Below are 12,184 nucleotides of genomic sequence, written 5' to 3' on the forward strand. Positions count from 1 at the left end.
ATAATAATAATAAAAGATGATGATTCAATTAGCAGCAGGTGAAAATTTACTCCCACTGCTCTTTATGTTTCAATTTAAGCAAATAAAACTGAGTCTTTGGAGAATAGCAGAAGGCAGCACTGTGTTTGTGCCATTATTCAGTCATCAAAGCCTATGTTAGATAAAGCAGAGTTACAAAAATATGATTCTGTTTTGTCCCAGTAAATAACAGCTTAATGTTTGAAACTAGCTTTGCAAGTTAAGACCCTCTTGAAGACAAGATCCTGGTTGCATAAAATGACTGGATTTATAAGAAGCTTTGACATTCAGAGTAGAGGCTGCATCACAAGCAGCTCACAGAAACAATCCACCAGAAGAGGAGCAGTCATTTCACTGCTAATATGACTTTAAAAAATGATGTTCTGTTTTATTTGTGATGGTTTTAAAGTAAACATTTGCAGAGTATTGATGCCGATTCACTTCAACCACCATGAAATATGTGTACCACTAATGCCTGTTGAGTCACATTGAACACATTCTGCCTGATAATGTTTAGTTTGCATATTATATATCAAAATCCATGTTTACTGGATGTGTTAACTCCACAATAATCACAACCTAAATAGTAATCACCATTTTCATCTGGTGGTTGGTCTCCATGATCAAACCACCAGCTGCTGATAAGTCGTTTCATTTTGCTCACCGTAGGTTTGGTGCTTTCTATGGTAAAAACCATTTATTGTAAACTTTTACACTGAAGTACTTTGGTGGTTTAACTCCTACAAATAACATCAGGAAGCTTATGTTATTTGAAGGTATATGTATCAATCAGATTTATTTTCTTATCATTAGTAAAAATATGTTAAAGAATTACTGAAAGTCTGCTAATTTTAAATATAGTAGAAAGGTAAAAGTCAGAGGTCGGTGTTACGTCCACAAAGGGCACAACATATTGAGGACACGAAGACAAAAATGAGGATTCAAAAGTAATTTTTATTTTCAATTCTCTCGACCTTTTTGTTTAAGATGAGCTTCTTTTGATTTCTCTGTGAAGAAAAAGAGAATTAAATCCTCGTTTCCCCGTGTCCCAAAAAAAGAAAGAACATAAAAATCCCAAAGTATAAACAGAAAGTTGGACCTGATGAGCCGATCAAAAAGAACAAAACGGTACAGCAGGAGGCCAACCCTATACAGGGCCGTCGAAGCCCCTGCTAGTACCGGACTACAAGAAAAAAGAAACTACTGTTAAAGAAAAATCGAAAACAGGACAACCGGTCCCACTAGGTCAAAAATCACAACAAAAACAACATCAACCAGACAAACAGCTAACAAAAACTACCGTGTGGCAGGCTGGAGACGTGCGCACCGCGTCAGAACGCATCCTCGGTGTTGGTTGGGAGTGGGCGTCGCCCTTACCTGGCGCAACCCAGCCTATTTATAGGCGGTCCAACAGCGTCACAAATTAACGGACCAATTACAAGAAAAAATTATCAAAACTCCAAAGTATATTAAACAACAACAATAAAAATCATACAACTAACTTCCTTACAAAATAATCCAAGTGAAAAAAAATAGACAGAAATAAATACAATGTGCCGGAGCACATAACATCGGTGGAAACTGAGTGATCTGAGTTATTTTTTTGTCCAGCATTTAAACTAACATTTTGTAAAACCTTTCAGCGAAAACAAGGTTTAAATAAGAAATTTATTATACAATACGTTTCTATCAGTTCATTTTCCCAACAGCAGTCAGACGGAGTCTGGTCATTACCTTTGCTCATTTTACTGAGCAGCATCAGAGAATCCAAAACCATCAATGTGGATTCAAGTACAACCTAAAACAACAGCCAGGAAACAAAAATATTCATATTTTTTATTTCTGGGACCTAATTATCAGTATAAATACTAATTCAAATGAGAATTAGTTTGCAAATGAAATTCTCTGTGGCTTTAACTAGATTTCTAGTGCAGCAATGTTTAGATATGCACAGTACTGGACTTTTCTCATACATATCCGATTATAGTATGAAAGTTATTCAGTTGTCTTGACCCTACTGGCCACTCGAGTCCTGACCTGTTTTAAATCAAATCAGCTTTCCTGCTTCTTGTTCTTCAGTAATTAGGTTCATCATATTAATGTCTTTTAGCCCTAAGATATAACCTAAAGCACTATTGCAAAATGTATTTAAAATATTATTTCTCCTGCACCTTCATGTTAATTTGTATCCCAAAGCAGGAAAAAAGAAAACATAACAAGAAGTAGGCAAAGAATTGCTAAAGGAATCCCTCTGCATTCTAAATCTGGTCTCAAAGCAGAGAGGACCTGAGGTGTTGCATCGCTTTCTGAAACAAAACTGGAAAATTACACATGCCTCACAACAAAAAAGAATTATTTAAAGCTTCTGTTAGTTTGACACTATCTAAGCTAAGGATACAGGAGCTGAATCACTCCTGGCTTTAATATGTTACACAGAAAGTAGCTTCAGCTAATCATTACCCACGCAGCATTTGGCCTCAACCTTAGTGCCAAATGCCTTAGTGGTGCAGAGACTCAGTTTGTCTCTGCACCACTAACTAAAAGAGTTGGGTGAATATATGTCAACATCAATTAGGGCTGGGACTTAAACCATCCATTCTGATTAATTAATTTAATAGATTTAAAAACATTTTGTTGAATGTAAGGACATAATTATAAAGTGCCCAAAATAGCTGCAACAAAGCTAAATAAAAATATTTCAGTGAATATACTCTGAACAAAAATATAAATGCCCCATATCAAATATAAGAGTTTTATGAACATTTGTGTTATGCAATATATGGAGAAACTCAAAATATATTTTCAGTAATTACTGATCTTCATATCGGCATTGATAACAGGTTTGGTCATTTGGAGCGAATTGACAGTCCTTTGAACATGATAGGGGTCAGGTTGAGGAATTTGATCCTGACCCAGTTGGCTTCTCATAGGCGGTTACGGACATTTGGAGGTGTGATGCGTCTGTTGTGCAGACCAATAGTCTCATCAACTGCAGATGGACGAACTGGATGTGGCGTTCTTGTGCTGGAGTGGTCACACGTGGCGAACGAGGATGAGGTTGATTTGCAGTAGTGCCAGTCTGTTGGAAACAAACTCTTAAACGGCCTATCGTCCAATAATGGACATTGAGCCGTGCAGCTACTGCTCTGGTGGACATCCCTCCATCCAACATGCCAATGGCACGCTCCCGCATAACTCGCGACATCTGAGGCTTTACGACTTGTGACAAAATTTGACATTTTGGGGCCTTTTATTGTCCCCAGTCCAGGGATTATCCAGTTGCTCATTCTGTCTGATCACCCACTGGACTTGCCCCACCCATGTACTAAGTAAGAAAACAACTCGCTGAGTAATGCTTACTGACAGCAGGTTGGATTAAAAATTATACACAAATCAAGAGAAATATTACTTTTGTACAACAAAATGTCAGCAAATTCTCATTTACAGTTGCTAACTCCACATGGCAACAATATTTGACATGGGGCATTTATATTTTTGTTCAGTATTAAAAAATTGACATCTATTTTTCATTTCATCGTCTCCTGTTTTGTACAACTTGTTCTATTTGTGACATTTGATGATTTTCAGAGTACTTACAGGCTCCTCCAGTTGGTTTCTAAGTGTTGCTGATAAAGATCTTCGGTCTCATCCTTCTGCTCTGCAGCACTGGTGGAGGACGTTCTGGAACGTTTTGTGCCATCTGCAGCATCAATGAGATGATCCAGCAGCAGAACATTGTGGATGTTTTCCACACAGTCAAGACACTGAGGAACAACAAGACAAACATGGTGGAGACGATGGTGAGAATTAGGGAGCATCTGGACAGAAAACCAGCTAACTTTAGTAAAACCTGACTTAAGTATTTAGAGATGGTGTTACTTTTAAAGCTAATTTGCAAAATGAAACAGATGAAAAATGTTTAAATTATTATGACCCCGATGGTTGTCATAATAATCTCCAAACCTTGAGTTATCACCAAAGAGACATTACAAATTCAATTAGTCAAATTAATTTTTACATTGTCACCAAATGCTTGTAGTTAGAGCACAAAATGAAAGCTGAATTTTGTGCAAAACTCACGGTCGAGCAAAACTCACCAATACAGCAACTTCAAGGTCAAATATAAACAAAACGGAGAGTTATAGGTCCATCCATCCATCCATCTTCTTCCGCTTATCCGAGGTCGGGTCGCGGGGGTAGCAGCTTCAGAAGGGAGGCCCAGACTTCCCTCTCCCCAGCCACTTCTTCCAGCTCCTCCGGGGGAATCCCGAGGCGTTCCCAGGCCAGCCGAGAGACATAGTCCCTCCAGCGTGTCCTGGGTCTTCCCCGGGGCCTCCTCCCGGTGGGACGTGCCCGGAACACCTCACCAGGGAGGCGTCCAGGAGGCATCCTGACCAGATGCCCAAGCCACCTCAACTGGCTCCTCTCGATGTGAAGGAGCAGCGGCTCTACTCTGAGTCCCTCCCGGATGACTGAGCTTCTCACCCTATCTCTAAGGGAGAGCCCAGCCACCCTACGGAGAAAACCCATTTCGGCCGCTTGTATCCGCGATCTCGTTCTTTCGGTCATGACCCAAAGCTCATGACCATAGATGAGGGTGGGAACGTAGATCGACCGGTAAATCGAGAGCTTCGCTTTTTGGCTCAGCTCTCTCTTCACCACGACGGACCGGTACAGCGCCCGCTTGACAGCAGACGCTGCGCCAATCCGCCTGTCGATCTCCCGCTCCCTTCTTCCCCCATTCGTGAACAAGATCCCGAGATACTTAAACTCCTCCACTTGGGGCAGGACACCCCCCCTGACCCGGAGAAGGCACTCTACCCTTTTCCGGCTCAAGACCATGGCCTCGGATTTGGAGGCACTGATCCCCATCCCGGCCGCTTCACACTCGGCTGCGAACCGATCCAGCAAGAGCTGCAGATCACGATCTGATGAAGCCAAAAGGACCACATCGTCTGCGAAAAGCAGAGATGAGATCCTGAGGCCACCAAATCGGATCCCCTCAACACCTTGGCTGCGCCTAGAAATTCTGTCCATGAAAGTGATGAACAGAATCGGTGACAAAGGGCAGCCCTGGCGGAGTCCAACTCTCACCGGAAACGAGCCCGACTTACTGCCGGCAATGCGGACCAGACTCTGACACCGGTCATACAGGGACCTGACAGCCCGTATCAAAGGGCCCGGTACCCCATACTCCCGGAGAACCCCCCACAGGGCTCCCCGAGGGACACGGTCGAACGCCTTCTCCAAGTCCACAAAACACATGTAGACTGGTTGGGCGAACTCCCATGCACCCTCCAGGACCCTGCTGAGGGTGTAGAGCTGGTCCAGTGTTCCACGACCAGGACGAAAACCACACTGCTCTTCCTGAATCCGAGGTTCGACTATCCGACGGACCCTCCTCTCCAGGACCCCTGAATAGACCTTGCCAGGGAGGCTTAAGAGTGTGACCCCTCTATAATTGGAGCACACCCTCCGGTCCCCCTTTTTGAACAGGGGGACCACCACCCCAGTCTGCCAATCCAGGGGAACTGCCCCCGATGTCCATGCGATATTGCAGAGTCGCGTCAACCAACACAACCCTACAACATCCAGAGCCTTAAGGAACTCCGGGCGGATCTCATCCACCCCCGGGGCCTTGCCACCGAGGAGCTTTTTAACCACCTCGGCGACCTCGCCCCCAGAGATTGGAGAGCCCAACCCAGAGTCCCCAGGCTCCGCTTCCTCAGTGGAAGGCATGTTGGTGGGATTGAGGAGGTCTTCGAAGTACTCTGCCCACCGGCCCACAACGTCCCGAGTAGAGGTCAGCAGCACACCATCCCCACTATAAACAGTGTTGGTGCTGCACCGCTTCCCCCCCCTGAGACGCCGGATGGTGGACCAGAATCGCCTCGAAGCCGTGCGGAAGTCTTTCTCCATGGCCTCTCCAAACTCCTCCCACACCCGAGTTTTTGCCTCAGCAACCGCCCGAGCCGCATGCCGCTTCGCCCGCCGGTACCCATCAGCTGCTTCCGGAGTCTCACAGGCCAAAAAGGCTCGATAGGACTCCTTCTTCAGCCTGACGGCATCCCTCACCGAAGGTGTCCACCAACGGGTTCGAGGGTTGCCGCCGCGACAGGCACCGACAACCTTGCGGCCACAGCTCCGATCGGCCGCCTCGACAATGGAGGCACGGAACACGGTCCACTCAGACTCCATGTCCCCCACCTCCCCCGGGACGTGTTCGAAGTTTTGCCGGAGATGGGAGTTAAAGCTCCGTCTCACAGGGGATTCCGCCAGACGTTCCCAGCAGACCCTCACAACACGTTTGGGCCTGCCAGGTCTGACCGGCTTTCGCCCCCGCCACCGGAGCCAACTCACCACCAGGTAGTGGTCAGTGGACAGCTCCGCACCTCTCTTCACCCGAGTGTCCAAGACATACGGCCGCAGATCCGATGAAACGATGACAAAGTCGATCATCGAACTGCGGCCTAGGGTGTCCTGGTGCCAAGTGCACATATGGACACCCTTATGCTTGAACATGGTGTTCGTTATGGACAATCCATGGCGAGCACAGAAGTCCAGCAATAGAACACCGCTCGAGTTCAGGTCGGGTGGGCCGTTCCTCCCAACCACGCCCCTCCAGGTCTCACTGTCGTTGCCCACGTGAGCGTTGAAGTCCCCCAGCAGAACAAGGGAGTCCCCAGGAGGAGCACTCTCCAGTACCCCCTCTAAGGACTCCAAAAAGGGTGGGTAATCTGAACTGTCGTTCGGCCCGTAAGCACAAACGACAGTCAGAACCCGTCCCCCCACCCGTAGGCGGAGGGATCCTACCCTCTCGTTCACCGGGGTAAACCCCAACGTACAGGCGCCGAGATGGGGAGCAACAAGTATGCCCACTCCTGCCCGACGTCTCTCTCCCTGGGCAACTCCAGAGTGGAAGTATGTCCAGCCCCTCTCAAGGAGACTGGTTCCAGAACCAGAGCCATGCGTCGAGGTGAGACCGACTATTTCTAGCCGGAATCTCTCGACCCCACGCACTAGCTCCGGCTCCTTCCCCACCAGAGAGGTGACATTCCACATCCCAAGAGCCAGTTTCTGCAACCGAGGATCGGACCGCCAGGGTCCCCTCCCTTGGCCGCCACCCATCACACAGTGCACCCGACCCCTTTGGCCCCTCCCACGGGTGGTGGGCCCATGGGAGGGGGGGCCCATGTTTCCTCTTCGGGCTGAGCCCGGCCGGGCTCCATGGGTAAAAGCCCGGCCACCAGACGCTCGCCATCGTGCCCCCCCTCCAGGCCTGGCTCCAGAGTGGGGCCCCGGTGACCCGCGTCCGGGCGAGGGAACACCAAGTCCAAGGTTTTCCTTCATCATTGGGGTCTTCGGGCTGCACTTTGTCTGGTCCCTCACCTAGGACCTGTCTGCCTTGGGTGACCCTACCAGGGGCATGAAGCCCCAGACAGCATAGCTCCTAGGATCATTGGGGCACTCAAACCCCTCCACCACGATAAGGTGGCAGCCCATGGAGGAGGAGTTATAGGTCACCGCAGGAAAATGAGCTTTAATGAAAAATCAGAGCAGAGCTGTGAAGTCAGGATGTTCACATCAAGGTAGTGACTCTTAGAAGAGCTTTAGAAAATGAGCTTTTTTAATGTAAAAAAGTAACTTTTTAATACTTCGTAAAAGGTCAAGAGTTCATGAATAATAGCAATTGATTGGCCATAGACTGATCATCTACGCCCTTTTATAAACAGTAATTGTCATTTCATGGTGTATCTCCTACTTATGTCTCAAAGACCAATTTTTTTACTTTATTATAGTTTATTATAATTATTATAGTTGTTTTATTGCAGCCAAGAATTTTTGTTTTCTAATTTTAAATAATAAATAATAATAACCTCCTAAAAGACAAAAACGATGTTTTAACTAAAATTGATGGTAATAACTGCTTTTATATTGTTTAGATTGTTTTAATTAGCCACCCACTAACACTTTTTTAACTTTTGTAGTTCACGTTGAATTTATGAAATGTTCTGATTCTCCTTTGGTTTGTCTTCTCCTCAGGAACAGTACAAGTTCTGCTATGAAGTGGCTTTAGAGGCTCTGAACTCCTTCTGATCCGACGCCTCCCGTTTTTCTCAAAGCTACACTGAGACACACGGAGTGAAAACCAGCTTCTTGTTGAGCTGAACTCAACCTGGGAGAGCGTGTGCGCATCCTTTTGGTGTGCCTGTGACCTGTACAGAGGATGGGGGGGAAAGCCGCCAACAAACACACTCATTGTTTTGTGTGTGCATTTGCTTCAGCAAGACAATGGACTTTACATGCTTGTATAAAGAGAAATTATGTTAAAAAATTGAGATGTTTAAAAAAAAAAAGCAATTTTTTTCCCCTTTGTTTTCTTTCTCTTTCCTCTCTGCCAGGCTGTGATGTGACTAATGTACAGTATTTCCTTTTTAGATATATTCTACGCCTTGAATGTTGTCTCCCTCTGAAGGCTTGAAGCACACTGGAAGATTTTACAGAATGAAAGTCAGGTTAAAATAAAAGAAATCAAATTTTTTATAGCACATTTGCTCTTTGACTAAAACAAACTGTTACTAATGCAACAAAATTAGGTTTACCAGGTCAGAAAACAATAACGGCAGAACATGGATCAACATGTTCTACCTTTGAACGCCAAAGCAACTCTGAATTGTTTCTCTTTCTGGGTCAGTACAATGATGAAAAGTGAGTCTTCCAGTGTGCATCCTCTCTTTCTGTAAATAAGATAAGGCAACCACAGTCAAACAAACAAACACCAGAACAAAATTATTTCGTTGCAGCTCTGAAAAGTTGTTTGTCATTTTCATTCATTTATAATTTGGTGCGTTTTCTTTCTACAGCCTGTACATGTGTGAAAATAAGATTTTTTTATATTTTGCTTTTTCAGCTGCTGGACCAGGATCCAGGTGCTTGATTGTTACGTAAAAAAAAAAAAGTATCTTTTTTGGAAAGAATCTTGTGTCCATCCAACTATCGGTGATGCATTTGCATGTGTGACACTTTGAGCTCAGTTGAGCAGCATTAGCCTGTGGAAAGGTGTAAATATGGAGAGAGGAAACCTTTTTCGCACTATTTTTGCAATGAAAGATGGATTTGATCCATTTAAGATACGTGCTCACCAAGTCCGATCAGAAAGAAATTTACTCTGTTAAGTGTCCTTGAGTTCCATCCAATTATTAAGCCATGCTCTAAGGTTTTAGAGGTGAAGTTTCCGTTTCAACCCTCCACTTTCTAATCATCAAAATAACAAAGGTATGGTTCACATTCATTTTTACTCTGCAAAACGGAGAGCAGGTTTAAAAAATCTCACTTTGTTGGGTAGAAAATTATTTCAGCCTATAAACAGAGAAGCTACATGAGAGAAATGTGGATCTAACAAGAATTTTCCAGGTGGTAGAGACTGTAGGTATCTGTTCCCTCCCACTTAGTCAGGTAATAGAGAAAATACACCCTGTTGGCGTTATCAGACTTTACATAGCAGGACACAATAAAAATGATCTTGTCTTTACCAAGTTCTAAGATGATTCAAATGTGTACAAAACATGCAGTAGTCAACCATCTGCTAAATGGGGAAAGCAATGTCACACACACTTCTGCTAATGCGCTAATAGCAGAGCTAATATTTCCTTGAGCATTTTAGCTAACTATGAAAACATTTAGTGCACTTAAAATTTTTCTGGATAAATTCTAAAGCTAATTTAGTTGCCAACCTTCAGTTGAATAAAGTTTGGATGATCGACTGTTACAAATTCTTCAGGTTGATGGATGTTTATATTCATGCTCTCATTTTGAAGTAAGCAAAGACTGTTTAGGTTGCAGACAGTTTGGTTTTCTCTCCCCACGTACTTTTTCCCCCCCAATAACTATTTCAAACAAGAAACATGCAAAAACAAGGACAAATAAAGTAATAAATATTAATCTAAGGGCATTATACAACATGCAAAGTATGAAAACATTAAATTTGTGCTCAGGAATTGTTAGGTTAGCACAACTAATATTTTATCTACTGTAGTTGTGCTAACTAAAAAGCACATTTTCAGTCTGAAAGCAGAATTACATGTCTTTTGTTCTCAAAACTTTTAATACTTTTGCTTATGTTTTTCTTTTGAAAGCAGGACTTCATCTCTTTCTTGAAACTTGTAATGTTTACCCAAACCTTTCTCCTCGCATTCTTGCAGAGCTCTCTGCTGGCTTAAGAAACATTCTCTGCTTGACTTTGGAACCACACAGGGTGCGTTTGTTTCCTTCTAGTGAGTGTGCCTGTGTGGCTACTATTGATTGTAGCAACCTGCGTCACCCACTGGATGTAGGGAGCGAGCAGAGACTAATTGTGAGCGTGAGGAGAAGTTTTGACTACAAGTTTTGAAAAGAAAGACATGAAGGTCCTGCTTTCAAAATATAAATGTAAGCAAAAATATTACGTTTTGAGAACAGAAGACATGAAATCCTGCTTTGAGACTGAAAATGTGTGCTCTTGGATTATGGCAGAAAAATGAACCCATATGACAGAAGTGAAAGACTTGATCAACTTGATTTAAAAAATAAACCTAGCAGAAACAAATGTCTGCAAACACAATTAAACAGAAGCAACTTTGTAAGGAAGAGTAGCTGAGAATTTCCTTAACTCTCTGTGTGATTACTGAAATTATTGGATCTACATATAACTTCTTCATTTTGGCATATTTGTTTTAATAATTGTGGAGGTTTTAGGCCGTTTTTATACACTTGAGTTCAGATTTCCATTGTTTTGGAATTGCGTGTAAATTGTATTTGTTTGTCTTGTTTCCTGAAATCTAAAACTTAACACTGAAACAGGGATTTTCCTCCAAACCTAACTTTACCTTAAGCCTTTTAGAACCAGAAAGTATATAATTCACTCCTGTGTTGGTTATTTTATTCAGAAATTTCTCATAATTGAATGATTTGATCAACAAAAATATGTTCATAATCAAAAAAGCAGCAAAACTCACTCAGCTAAACATGTATGAAAGAATATGACAGTCTTTGTTTACGTTCCTCTCTTCCCCCCAGCTTGAGTCCATTTGGACTTATGGACCTATTGAGACAGACTATAACAGTTCTATACTGAAGACAGCGTGAATGACAGAAATCTTTACCCATTTTTCATTTTTACAGAGGCTTTATTTTACTTTATGTGTTTGATTCACGGCTCTTGTACTATATTTTATTTCTGATCCATTCATTGTGAGGTTCTGTCCTAAATTTGTACATTTCTTTTGTAAAATTCTTACTCTGATGATTATTTGTCAAGCAAAGTGCTGTTTAGATCTGGTGATGCCATTTTCATTGGTTGTTTAGTTGTTTGAAATGTGGTTAACAGTAAATAAAGGGACCAAAACACTTAATGGGATCTTGCTGGTGTTCCTTTTCACAGTTTCATAACAGATCTAATATTCTAACGCGTATAGGAACATGGTTTTTCCAGAGTAACTGGAGAAAACTCAGACATGAATGAAAACTCCAAGCAGAAAGCCAATCAAACCAAGACCTTGTTGCTGCAATGCAGCAGTGCCACCAATTTCCCCTTCAGACCTTCCAAGGAATCCATTAAAACAAAATGTGTCCCAGTGATCACCAGGAAAGAGTGAAACAGCTTCATGTAAAATGAAACGGTTTTAAAAGTACCTGGCATTCTCCTGATCCTCTGGCTGTCAGACCACAGGATATTCAGACGTACATCATGCTGTGCAGGTTTGTGTGTACTCAATGCACAGAAGTCTATTTTCGTTTTGGTACTCTTGCTTACTGGGAAAGTGTTCACATAAAACTCTATTCAACACAGAGCTGAAAAGGTTGAGATTTGGCACAAACAGTTGCAAGGATGCAGAATGTGAAGGCTGAGTTACAAACACGCTTTTGAAAGTTTGTGTTGACCAAATGCTGTGGCTTTTATACTTGATGAACTGTATGTTGTTGCTCTTTTCTCCAAAAAGGAGCCCTGATAGAGGGAAGTGAACCTGCTCTGTAAGAGCATCTTCCAAATTGTCCAATTTGAATGAAAGGTGTCTGCGACCAAGTTACAGAAACTGCATGACCAGGCATGGTAAGGTTGGAGACTGTGTGAATGCATCAACTAAACCTAGCTAAACTGCTAGTCTGTGCTGTACAGACAGGTGTTCAG

General features: G+C 43.2%; 1 protein-coding gene across 11 annotated transcripts in view; it reads left to right on the top strand.

Moving 5' to 3' along the window:
• The window catches only part of ptprt (protein tyrosine phosphatase receptor type T), a 319,822-nt gene extending 308,414 nt beyond the window's left edge, over window positions 1-11,408 (top strand). For all 11 annotated transcript variants that reach the window (XM_028003113.1, XM_028003117.1, XM_028003114.1 and 8 more), the window contains 2 exons: window positions 3,683-3,818; window positions 8,062-11,408. In XM_028003113.1, the coding sequence (XP_027858914.1) occupies window positions 3,683-3,818; window positions 8,062-8,115 (190 nt within the window). In that variant the 3' untranslated portion in view covers window positions 8,116-11,408. The remainder of the gene's footprint in view (window positions 1-3,682; window positions 3,819-8,061) is intronic.
• The last annotated feature ends 776 nt before the right edge of the window (window positions 11,409-12,184 follow it).

The sequence above is a fragment of the Xiphophorus couchianus genome, chromosome 20 (genome assembly GCF_001444195.1).
Source record: "Xiphophorus couchianus chromosome 20, X_couchianus-1.0, whole genome shotgun sequence".
Taxonomy (NCBI): Eukaryota; Metazoa; Chordata; class Actinopteri; order Cyprinodontiformes; family Poeciliidae; genus Xiphophorus; species Xiphophorus couchianus.